General features: G+C 61.0%; 1 protein-coding gene and 1 long non-coding RNA gene across 2 annotated transcripts; one reads left to right on the forward strand and one right to left on the reverse strand.

Annotated features, from left to right (window-relative positions):
• Positions 1–1,638: 1,638 nt before the first annotated feature.
• On the reverse strand, positions 1,639–12,118 carry TOMM40 (translocase of outer mitochondrial membrane 40). Its single transcript, XM_060651410.3, has 10 exons — positions 11,988–12,118; positions 11,613–11,892; positions 10,797–10,864; positions 10,236–10,328; positions 9,071–9,172; positions 8,885–8,990; positions 3,728–3,850; positions 3,517–3,593; positions 3,292–3,394; positions 1,639–2,315 (listed from the first exon to the last, which is right to left on the reverse strand). The coding sequence occupies exons 2-10, from the start codon at positions 11,884–11,886 to the stop codon at positions 2,176–2,178; spliced, it is 1,086 nt and encodes a 361-aa protein (XP_060507393.1). The 5' UTR covers positions 11,887–11,892; positions 11,988–12,118; the 3' UTR covers positions 1,639–2,175.
• Positions 3,866–5,988, forward strand: LOC132690682 (uncharacterized). The gene is made up of 3 exons (XR_009615464.3): positions 3,866–4,110; positions 4,439–4,551; positions 5,442–5,988. It is a non-coding gene; the product is annotated as an uncharacterized LOC132690682 (long non-coding RNA).
• Positions 12,119–12,481: the final 363 nt, after the last annotated feature.

Genomic DNA, 12,481 nt, shown 5'->3' on the forward strand with positions numbered 1-12,481 from the left:
GACGCCCGGCCCCGGAGAAGCGAGGTGACATCTTACCCAGTAACTCAGGCACCCTCCTCCATTCTGGGGGGCTAGGCACCAAAGGGGAAAGAGCAGCATCTTCCCAGAGCACCCACCCCCTGTCCTTGTCTCTTTCTGCGGATGAATGAATAACATTTGGGGAGGGGGCTCGGGCGGAAATCCTGGGTCAGGGAAAAGACTGGGGGCTTGGATTCCTGGGCTCTGAGGGGAGGGGGCTGGACAGAGATGGGATGAGAGGGGTGGGGCAGGGTAATCCATCTGCCTAAGGCCTAGGCTCTTAGAGGGGAAACCCGGGTTTTAATCTTAGCTCCTTCTTTGTGATCTGGGGCACAGATGGGCACTTCTCTGAGCCCCCTTCTCCGTGTGCAGAATGAATATCCAGCCCTTCTCCCTGACGCGAACTTCGTAGATCCCAGGAGCGCCTACACCCGCTCTACTCGCTCCTGGAAGAATTTGTGCTGCCGGTTAGGACCGCAGACTCTGGAACTAAAAGGCCTGGGCTTCAACCCGCGCTCAGCTGCCAGCTGTCTGACCTTGGCCCAATGATCTAGCCTCTCTGAACATCCTACTTCTTGGTCCACAAAACCAGGGGAAATAGTTGCACCCACGCCGTCGTTTGTTGATGCAACAAGCCACGGCATGCATGAAATACGGAGAGTTCCTGGTACACAGCAGGGCTCGTCGCGGTGACCCACAGCGAGCTCGGTCACCTTCCCAGCAGCCTGTTCTTGAATCCTGTTTCACAGAGAACCCCAAGCTGAGTGGATGTGGATGAAGCCACAGGGTAAAGGGGCTGGGTTTCCCTCCCGGTCCCTGGAGAGTGTGTGGAACACGGGGTTCTAGGAGGTCGGGGGAGGCCAAAAGCCTGGTCCCAGGAAGGTGACCCCAGTGCCAGCCGGGCCCAGGCCTGTTTGCTTTGGCCTCAGAAGGCGCCGGCAGGGAACTAGTGGGTGGCTTCTCTGGGTAACGAGGGGTCATCTCTGCTCAACCGTCTCCCTCCCCAAAGCCCGTGTGTGGTGTGGCGGGTTTCAGTTCCCGTCTGGAGAGGTGTGGGGTGGGAGTTTACTGGAGACCTGGGTAATTAAACGGACACCTCACCTCCTCCCCACCTATGCTGGAGACGACTCTGCCCAGGCCAGAGCCAGACTCCGGCCTCTCTCCCGAGGCCCAGAAGCCCTTCATCCCCTCAGGCACAGCTGATTGCTTCTCAAGTCTCTCGAGGTGCTGGAATCCTGCCGTGGCTTCTGAAAGCGCTGACCTTCCGACCATCCTCTGCCCCTTTTGGAAGCCGAAGGGCCCGCGGAGTCCCAGCTTGTGCCCCAATCCCTGCACGGACACATCGTGCCTGTGGCTTCAGCTGGCAGGCACGGTCTTCTGTGGCCACTCTAGCCAGGCCAAGCCGGGGTGAGTGACCACAAGAGCGAGCCCTCCCGGGGAGGGAAGGCCTGTGATGTGCCGGCAGAAGTCACACAAGTCACGGGGAGGATGTGTGATCTCAGGCCAGGCGGGGGCTCCCTCGCCGTCCGCTGGCTTCCAGCCTCCACGGCGCCCCCTGCTGGCCACTGTAAGGTCCGTCTGGGCGGACTGGGCAAGAGGGGCTACACGGAGGAAAACAGAGGCCTCCTATTCCACTTTTTTTCATGTATATTTTTTGTTGGCTTTTTTTTTTTTTTTCTGTAAAATGTCCCGGTTCTTCCATAACTTATAAACATGATTTATACTGAGGGATGGGTGGGGAAGTGGGCGGGGGCAGACTGACAGGGGATGGGGAAGCTCCTCTTCTCGCTGCCCCCTCAGGGCCGGGCCCAGGGCCCTTTGGGGGACTGGGATGCCCCAACACCTCCCTGAGGTTGTCTGGCCACCTCTGCCCCTGGTGCTCAGAATCTGGCGTGCCCCTCGATTCTGGAATCCCTCCTGGGACTCCAGGCCCATGGGCACCCTGCCTCTGGTGCTCCGAATCCTGAAGCGCCCGTGGTTCTAGAATCCCCCCTCAGCTGCTGGGGTGATGGGTCCCCTCCTTTCCGCTGCCCCCCTGGCCCCCGAGGAGGGAGGGAAGGGAGGGGGAGGAGGGCTCAGGTCTCCCCTCCATGGCAGGGGGAGGGGGAGGTGGGATCTGAAGGAGGAAGGGTGGAAGGCGGGGGGGCCAGCAGGGGCTCAGCCGATGGTGAGGCCAAAGCCGCACTGGAACTTGTTCTTTCGGTGATTCAGGAAGGCCCCGAGGGCCAACGTCAGGGGCAGGGGCGGGAGCTTCTTCTCCAGCGTGGCGCCCACAATCCAGTTGCTGTCCATGGAGCCTGCAGGTAGACGGCTGGGTTGAGAGCCAACTTCCCATCCTGTCCCCAAAGAGTCGCGCTCCAGGCCACCTCAGATACCACCAGCCGGACTGCCGGCTTCTAGATCTCTGCCCACACCGTTCCCACCACCCGGAGACCTCTTCTCGAACCCCAAGTTCTCCAAGCCCAGGAACAATTGGCTTAGTCGTCCTGTCCCACGCTCCCCCCGCCACTCGGGGCAGCCCTCTGCCCCACCCCCAACCGTGAGCCTTGGGAGGACTGTGCCCGGCCACCGCTCTGTCCCCAGCACCCTGGCACAAAGGCTGGCCTCAGAGCAGGTGCTCACATCTGCTGAACGAGAGACCGAGCCCTACGCGTGTGCAAGCGCGTGGGGCCATCCCCACACCGTGCGAAGGGCCAGTCGCTCATCTCACAGGAGCGGAGGGCAGCGCAGTGGGAATGCAAGCCCGGCCTCGGAGAGCAGGCTGACTGCAGAGAGAGGGGTCAAGGGGCAGGCACAGAAGGTAGGCTTCAGAGGCAAATAAACCCCTGGGCCTCAGAAAAGCCCTGCCCGGGGCTGAAGGAAGCGGCTTTGCGGGGTGGTCTTCACATCCCGCCAACCTGAGAACCACTGAGGTCCGAGGGGAAAGACTTAAGACTTAGCGTCAGGACCAGAGTCAGCCCGGGAGGAGGCTCTGGACGGGGCTGTGACCGTGCACCTGAGGGAACCTGTCCCCACTCACGTCAGAGGAGCGGGGTGGCCCCGATGCACTCCGAGTCGCCTCCCGCTTGTGAGAAAACAGAAGAGGACCAGGAGTGCCAAGCTCAGGTCTCCACCAGCTTAACAAGAGTCTCCAGGGAATTTGGAGGCCCCCTCCCCCGCCCCCTCCCCAAAGTGCCAGCATGCTGCCCTCCACCAACTCTTTTGGCCTACACACCCGCCCCGGGCCCAGTCACCTGTCACCTGTTTTCCAAGTATGGAAACTGAGGCCTGTACCTTTGAAGAGGAGGTTGGCCTTGGGCAGGTCCAGCTGGTACCCGAAGGAGACACTGGTGTCCTGCATCCTCGTGCTGGCCTCGAACTCCACGCCCACCTGCAGCTGGAGGGGCCAGGGCAACACGCAGACAGTCAGCCTCCCGGGCCGGACTCCCGGGCACGCGGGCCCCTGGCAGCCCGCGCCTGCAAAGTGCGCCCTCGCAGCCGGTCCCTGGACCAGCTCACCTGGTCGCTGGCTTTGTGGTAGTACGTCGCGTGCATGCCCGCCTGGCCCAACGTCACTGTCGCCAACCAGTTGTTCACTGTAAGACAGCAGGGTGGAGGGTGGGGCGGACCACCAAGGGGGCTTGGAAGGCAGGCCCGTCTCCTCTCTCCTCCCTCAGACCCGGGCCCCTGGCCCCCGGCCCTGACCCCTGCCCTCGGGCCCCAGGCTCACGTGTGTATTTCCCAGCTAGAGACATGACCGTGCCTTCCTCCCCAGGCCGCCGGTGGTAGACCAGCTCTCCACCCAGGGCCAGACACGGCGTGATGCTCTGCAGGTAGTGGGCCACGAGGATACCTGCGGGTGAGATGGGGGAGGGGTCACCTGGGCTTGGTGGTCAGCTTCCGCCCAGCCAAGGTGCCAGGCCGGACTCCCACCCAAGGGAGCTTTCCAGGTTCGCCCCTGCTGGAGGCGCAGGGCCTTCCCTCAGGCCTCCCGCGCCCCGTGGGACCTCATCAGGTCTGTACTGCCCCACGAGGCTGGCGTTCACCTGCCACTCTATTTACAGAGGAGACCACAGAGGCTAAGGAAGTAAGTCACTGATCCGTGGTCACAAGGTATGTGAGGGGCAGAATCTGGGCTCCTCTACCTCCCAGGCCTGCGTCCTGAACCACTATGCTGCTGGGAGAGGCAGGAGGGTAGGGCTGGTAAGAGCACACCTCTGGGGGCCAGACAGCCTGGGTTCAAATCCCAGCCCCACCACCTGCTGGCAGAGTTAATGGCGGGCCACTGGCGTCACCTCTCTGTGAATGGGACTGTCTCTCGAGGTTATGCTGTGGCCTAGAGGAGCGAATGAGGCGCAGGGTAGCGTGACCCGCGCTTGGTGATTGCTGGGACTGGCCACGGTGAGCTTTACGACTGGTTTCCTCTGCTCCCTGGCTGTAGGGACAGCCCTGAGACCCCTATTGAGCGCTGGCCAGCAGGCGACCGCCCCCTGGTGGGCGGAAATTCTCGGAGCCGGAGGACTGGAGCCTGGGAGAGTAGACAGCGCAAACCAGGTAAACAGAAGAAGCAGGGGGAGGGCCGGTGACGTAGAAAACAGGGCACGTACACGGACTACACGGACACAGTCGGAGTCGGAGACATGGAAACGGGGTCAGAAAGGGGGGGAGGGAGAGGGAACGGAAGATTCCCTGGGGGGAGAGAATGAGCAGACACAGACAGGCTGAGAGGGTGGCCCAGTGAGGAAGAGGACGGAGAAAAGGGGAAGGCCGGACGCAGAGGGACACGGGGAGAGCGGAGAGCAGAGTGAGGGGCAGGAGGCACGGAGAGGCTTCCCAGACCAAGAAAACCACTGGGTCTAGGGAGGCTGACGGCTCATGGCCACGGCTCTGGGGCTGTGTCTTCTGGGGTCCAGGGTGGGCCGAGCTGGCCCCCTTATGGGCTTTTGCGAGCCTCAGTGCGCATTCCTTCCCCCCCAGAGTAGGAGACTTGGGGCACCCATCCAGCCAGGCTTGTCCCGCCATTCAAGGAGGAGCAAACTATGGCCCAGAGGGGAAAAGTAACAGTCTGTGGTCACAGAGAGATTGGCACTTAAACTCAAGGGTCTCTGGCCTCTCGGCTCTGGCACCTACTGAGACTCGGGGCTGGGGGACCCCCAACATCCCCTCGATCTCCCTGCCCACCCGTCCCCTGCTCTGCTGGTCCCAGTCTCACCCTCTCCAAGCAACTTCATGGGCAGCACAGAGGGACCTTGTTCACGCACACACCTAAACCTGTTCTCTACCTTGCTCAGAATTTGCCATGGCTCCCCAGTGCCCAGGAGAGCAGGCTGCAGGGCCCTGCATGGCTGAGCCCCAGCTTCAAAATCGGGCCCCTTCCTCTTCCTGTGACACAGTCAGCTACGCCCCTCTAGCAAATGAATACGTAGAGCTCACTCTTTCCTCAGGACCACGCACACGCTGTCCTTCCTGCCCGTACTGCCCCTGACGAGTCTGGCCAACTACATACTCGCACCTAAGTGTTTCCTGGAGCAGGTTACTTCTCTCCAACACACTCCCTGATCAGAGTCACGGTCACCAGAGGACCGTGGTAGTCGCCCTGTCCTGGCCTCCCTGCTTTCACCTTGGCCCACGCCTGCAGTTGGCAGGTATACGCTGAGAACTATGGTCAGAACACGGTCTCCACTGCTCGTCTCACTCCAACGGATCCTGGCTGGTTTCCATACTTCGCCCCATTCTCCCTGCTCCCCAAGCACCTTCCCTGGGCCGCTTCGTCCCAGGGCTACCCGGCTTGCAGATCTTCACCAGCTTCACCCCTTCCCCCATCTCTGTCTCCCAAACCCGGCCTGTGCCTCCCGCTTGCATCCAGACCCAGTTCCCCTAAGGCATCCGGGCGCCCTGAGGCAGGGGCTTCACCAGAATGAGCGGTTCTCAACCAGGGGCCACTCTGCAGTGCCTGGAGTGGCCAGGAAGGGTCTTGGGAGTCCAAAACCCCATGAGAAGGAAAGAAACTGAGTTAGACCTGTGAGCAAAGAGGTGGCCTTGGCCAATGGGCAGAGCCAGGCCAACCTGGGCAAAAGTCGGGTCTCCAGTTTTGCCTCCCCAACCTGCTGGGCAGGGAGCCAGGGACAGACGGGGCAGGAAGAAGGCTTGGGCTGACTCTCCCCGCCCCCGCCTTTCCTCTGCTTGCCTGGGACCCACGCACACCAGGAGTCCTCGGTGAAGTCCCCCATGGGGCAGGAAGGGCAGACACCCCAGAGCAGATGGGCAGGTAAGGGCAGCACCCGGAAGGAACGCAGTTCTCGGCCCCAGCCAGTCTGCTCCCCACACTCTGTGCTCCGTAGGCTCAGAAGCAGTGCCCTCCTCACCCTCCTTTGACTAAACACCATTTTAGAGAAGCTGTTCCAGTCACTTTAGGTGAAACGGAGTGTGTATGTGTGTAGGGGGGAGTGGTAGTTACAAGCTTTCGTGGCAACCTGAACTTTTTCCGTGTTGAGTTTTTCCCAACAGTAATGAAGTCACTGTGTGATTATTTGTTTTAAAAGCAAATGTCGGGGTGCCCGGGTGGCTCAGTCGGTTAAGCATCTGACTTCGGCTCAGGTCATGACCTTAGTTTGTGAGTTCGAGCCCCACGTCAGGCTCTGCGCTGACAGCTCAGAGCCTGGAGCCTGCCTCGGATTCTGTGTCCCCAGCCCCTCTCTGCCCCTCCCCTGCTTGTGCTCTCTCAAAAATAAACATAAAAAAAAAAAAAAAAAATCAAAAGCAGATGTCTCCTGCACTGGGCTGGGAGCCCTGTGAGGGCAGGAAGGGGCCGTCTCAGGCACTGCTGGGTCCCGGCACCACCCTGCCTGGGGCCGGGCACATGCCGGGTTCTCAGGAGAAGGCAAAGGCTCTAGAGAACGAGTTGAGGCCACGCAGAGGGAACCAAGAAAGAACACGGGCCCTTGAGGCAGGCCACGATTCACATTCCAGGTTCTCTGTGGGATCCCTGGGCCTCACTTCCCCCACCTGTGACATGGGGGCCATGAAAACAGGGACAGCCCCTGCCGGTGGAGGGACAATGTGGAGACCCCACACAGGGAGAAGCCTCGCTGCGCAGCTGGCCCCACACTCAGGGCTGAAGACGGGCTTCCCGCCCCAAATCCTTCACCGAGACGCGGTCGCTGTTTTTGTGCCCTTGTGACAGGGGAGGCTCCATGCGGTTGGAGCCACCAGGGGCCTGAGGCCGAGCTGTCCGTGGAAAGTTACTCGCGTGCTCAGTGCTCATCTGGGCCAGCAGTGTTCGTGTCTCAGGGACACGAACCCCTGGGAAAAGGGAAAGACCCCTGGGAGAACTCAGGGGCGGACGGGTCACTGCTGGCCTTGGGCTCCGGGGCAGAGGGACCCGGATGGAGGCCAGTGTTGGGAGGCACGGGGGGACCATCCAGTGAGCGTGTGTGAGGGCGAGGGCGGGGGCGGGGGGGGGGGGGGGGGGGGTACTCGGTGCCAGAGACACAGAGCATGGATTCACGAGTCTGACCCGCTGTGCGTCCTGGGGAAAGCGCTTGCCCTCTCTGGGGCTCGGGACGATGAGCAAGCTGGCAGCGCCCACCTGGCTCTCGGGGACTCAGCGAATGGCGGCAGGACGGACACACGTGCGGGAACCCGCCCCCCCCCATCCTGCCAGGTGTTCAAACCCGGACCTACAGAGTCACGCCCTCACCCAGCTCCCACCCCCAACCCCCCGGCCAACCCCAGGGGCTCTGCTCTCACGGCCCGTCCGGGCCTGACCTCCGCTCACCCCTCCAACGGCTCCCGCAGCAGAGCCCCCTGTAGTCTGCTCTCCCGGGCGGGGCCCGTTAGAAGCTACACCAGCTCCTGTCCCTCTCATGCTGACAATGGCCCCTGACGCAGAGTGAAGGCTCAAGTCCTACAGAGCCTCCTGCGATTTGGCTCCTCACCCCTCACCCCTGGGGCTTCTAGCTCTCCCTCCTACCCCACCCATTATAAAGCCTCCGGCCCCAGGGCCTTTGTGCCTGTTGCCCCCTCAGGCTCAAGACCTCCTTCCCCCCACCCCTCTCTGCCAGGTACCTCCCCTCCCGCCCTTAGTCTTTGTTCAAGTATCACTTACAGAAGGGGGCTTTCTCCAAGGACCCCATTTTCGAAGGCCCTAGTCTTTCCCAGCCCCTATCGCCTGACACGGACACCTTGTCTTTTACGCGATGCTTTGCCAGCATCTGCGTCCTCTGGAATGGAAGCTCCCAGAGGGCAGACTTAACTCTCCTTTGCTCCCTTCTCCTCAGGGCCTGGAATGTGCAAGGTACACGCCCAGGCAACACGCATTATGAATGTTGAGAAATCAGACACGCAGAGCCAGAAAAAAGGGGAACCAAGGAGAGACCAGATGTACAGACACAGGTCGGTCGGTCGGTCCCTGCCCACACCAACCCGAATGGGAACTTTCCTCGGCCGCTTCTGTCTCAAGACTGCCGGCCCCCCGCCCCCACAACTGCACGGGGACTCACCCTCCCCGTTATCTATGCAGCCCAACAATCCAAGCCCGTAAGCAGTCAGAGCAGCTCACGTTTCCCTGGGACCCATTTCGTGTCCCACGCCACTTGAAGTTTTTTTCACACGGATGAACTTAAACGAACTTAACCAGCCCGTGGGGCAGATGAGGAAACGGAGGCCCACAGAGGTGATGGAACTCGCCTACGACCGCAGCGAAGTCAGTGGCAGAACTGGGGTTTGAACCTGCTCGCTTGCGCTCAAATGCTAGACTGCGGGAGGCTTCGAGCTCACGTCTGCCCCTGGCCAATTCCGGACGGTGGGAAAGGATGTCCAGACAAGGGACTGGACGTGCTGGGAAAGCTGGGACTGAGATCTACCCTCCAAGCCCTGCGTCTCTTACCTGAACCCACCAGGACGTCCGGGTTCCCCAGAGTGACGGCGGCCGTGAAGTCAGAACCCCGGTACTCCCCATCCACCTGCCAGTTCACGAACTTGGACTGCTGGGTCTGCAGGCGGAAGGGACGGTGTAGAGGGCAGCCTGGTGCTCGGGGTGGCCGGGGGAGCAGCCGACCGGTCTCTCACTTACCTGGATGGCCATCTTGGACCTGAGGCCAGGGCCCAGCTGGTGAATGACCTGAGCATTGAGGCTGCCGCTATTGTCCATGTCACCCACCAGCACGGGGAATGCCTGTGGCACAGAGGGCAAGGTTAGAGGTCAGAGGTCTAACACAGAAATACACGAGTGATGAGCCTAGGTGAGAAGCCTAGCGTCACAAAAACCCACACTGAAGTCCCCTCCCCCAGGAAGCCCTCCCTGACGGCCTAGGCTGAGTCAGGCTCCCCTCCCCCATTTCAGTCCTGGCTACCCTGGACTGTCTGGGGACAGTCCGAAAGGTCTGTTCCCTTTCTCGACTATGCTGCGAACCCCACGGCTGTGTCAGTCACCGCTCCGTCTCCAAAACTGCCCAGCACAGGGCTGAGCACAAAATGGGGTACGATGAAGGTTTGTCAAACACGTGAATTTATTGAATGGAAATAGTCGATATAAGCAGAGACCCGATTCAATCCCCTGGCTCCAGCTGTGTCCTGCCCAGCCTCCTTCCAGGCCCCCCGTTTTGCCCCCATTCCCTTAGCCTCTGCATGGCAGCCTGAAGGGTACTTCTAAAAAAAGATTTTTTTTTTTCTAACATTTATTTGTTTTTGAGACAGAGAGAGACAGAGCATGAACGGGGGAGGGTCAGAGAGAGGGAGACACAGAATCCGAAACAGGCTCCAGGCTCTGAGCTGTCAGCACAGAGCCCGACGCGGGGCTCGAACTCACTGACCGAGAGATCATGACCTGAGCCGAAGTCGGACGCTTAACCGACTGAGCCACCCAGGCGCCCCTGAAGGGTACTTCTAAAAGCACAAATTTGACCACCTTCGTCGTTCAGATCTTTCCGTGGCTCTCCACTGCCCCCTAGAGAAAGCCCACATGCCTTGTTTGGCATTCAAAGCCCTGCACGATCTACAGTGCAGCCCTGCCCTACTCTGGGTCATCGCTGCTTGGTGACCCCGGCCCTGACCCAGCACAGGGCTGGGCAGACGACAGGGCTTCAGGATGAAGGAATGACCGGCCATGTTCCAATGACCTCGGAAAGCCAATCCCCACCTCCCAACATCCTCCGCTCCCTCAACAGCTCCCGCCTCCTGCGACACTGAGCCTTGGTTAGAAGACAGACACAATACATTACAGATAAGAGGAACCTCACCTCTGTGGGACTCAGCTGCTTTGTCCCCACGTACGTGACCCCGAAGTGGTAGTTGGACTCCCCGATTGTGCTGAGGGTTACCGTGTGGTTCACCTGGGAGAAGAGGGCGGGCTGTGGAGCCGAGTCTGTGGGCCAATCGCCGAAAAACCCAGCTTCAACCTGCCCCCAGCAAAGCTCCCTTCCAGGCTAGGATGGGGACGCTTGCCAGTCGGGCTTCCCCACCAGGGAGGAAAAGACACGTGGCTAAGGGCTGGGCAGGGGATGAAGACGGGGAGGTTCGGCCCCACCAGACCACGTACTCAAAGAAACAATAAGTTGGGGATGCGGCTACATACCCGGTACTTTGCCTGGATGTTAAGGGGGGGAGGGGTACCTCTGGATTCTGGGTCCCTAAACACTTCCACTGGACCCAATGAGCAGTCAGCCTGGCACTGTGTCTCTGAGAGTCTTTTCAGGTACCAAGGAGCCTAGCCCTTCAGGGGGAGCAAGGGGGTTGTATGTGTCGGCGCAGGGAGACGGCTGGGGTGACCGCTGGAGGGAAAGGGCACCAGGAGGGCTCACCTGGAAATGGTTACTCAACCCTTTGTTGACTGTGAGCTTGACACCTTCCATCTGAATGGGAAACAGCTCTGAAGAGGACAAACACTGTCACTCTCCACACACGCACACCCCCACGCAAACACATCTCACCCCTTCCTGCCCTACCATCCCCGCACTCCCTTCTCCAGGGACCCAGAAGCAGAGCACTGCACGAAGTACCCCGGCCAGGAAAGAGACCGTCTAGGCTAGTAGATGGGGCCAGGACCAGAGCCTCCGCCTGCATCCAAATCCCAAAGCAACCACCTACTGCCCATTTGACTCAAGACAAGTCGCTTTAACTCTCTCTGTCAAACTTGTCACCTATGTCATCTGTAAGCTCACCACGTGGAGACACCGCAAACATTTCGTGGGGTGACATGCCCCGAACGCCAAAACAATGCTCAAGAAGCCATCACCGCCTTTGCTATCATACTTGTTCCAAGCCAAGAGCCAGAAGCCTTGAATTCCACCCCCACCGGACCCTTGCTGACACAGTGACCTTGGGCCTCAGTTTCCTTCCCGATCACACAAGAAGGCTGGCTTGGCTGATCCCGGGGGCTCCTAAGATCCCTAAGGCTTTACTTCACTGCTCTGGCATTCCATCCTGAGGTTCCACCATTTGATCCCCTCGTTCTGTGCTCCAAGTCCAACGTTCCACCTCTCGATCCTAACGTCAACTCCTAACGCTGTTAGTTTCCAATGGTCCGTGCCAATTCCCAAGGTCCTCAGAGTGCTCTCCCTCCCCCACTCCCCCGAGATCCGGGCCCTCACACCCCTGCCGGGTCTCTCGCCCCTCACCCTTGCACTTCCGGTGGCACTCCTCGAACGTGCCCGGGTTGGGCAGGCAGCCGCAGGCCCCATCGTCCGCAGTCCCTGCGGCGCTGCCGGCCGCAGCACCGGGGGTCCTTTCCGAACCTCGACCCGCACCAGCCCCAGCGCCCAGACCGCCCCCGAGTGGCGGCAGCGTGAAGCCCGGAGGAGAGGGCGGAGGCGGCGGCAGTCCCACGAGGGCGGGCGCGGGCGGCGGCGGCGGCCCTGCGGGAGGCGAGCTAGCGGCCAAGACGTTCCCCATGGTCGCCTGCAAGGGGAAAGGTCAGAGGGCGAAGGTCAGGGCCCGCGCACTCCAGGTCCAGTCCCAGCCAAACCCGCTGTGCCCCGGGCCCCGGTTCTCACTGGCGGCAGCGCCTGCACCCGGCCTGGGCTCCGCTCCCACCCCGTGCGCCACGCGCAACCGAACCCGCTGCCGCCGCCGCCGCCACCGTCGCCCCGCCCCGCCTAGCCCATTGGCTCAGCGTGCCCTGGGATCCGCCTACTAGCCCCAAGGCCTGGCCCTGCAATTGGAGTCATGGCTGGGAGTCCCACCCACCTCTTTGGGACGTCCTTTTCTATTGGTTCCCACTCACAGGCAGGTCAAGGCACACCTCCCCGCCTTTGCCATTGGCTCGCAGTGCTCACATCTATTGGCTCGCAACGCCGCGGGTTCCGGTGTTCGTCCGTCATTGGTCTGCGCTGCGCACTTTGAAACGCCCACTGACTCGTCGCCTCCGCCCCTCTCGAGAGGGCGTCCCTCTTTCGACTCCGCCCCGCGGCGAAGTTGCCATTGTAATTGGTCTGCTTTGGCCCTTGAAGCATTCTGATTGGCTCTGCGGGTACAGGAGGCCGACCCT

This window comes from Panthera onca, chromosome E2 (assembly GCF_046562875.1).
Source record: "Panthera onca isolate mPanOnc1 chromosome E2, mPanOnc1 haplotype 2, whole genome shotgun sequence".
Taxonomy (NCBI): Eukaryota; Metazoa; Chordata; class Mammalia; order Carnivora; family Felidae; genus Panthera; species Panthera onca.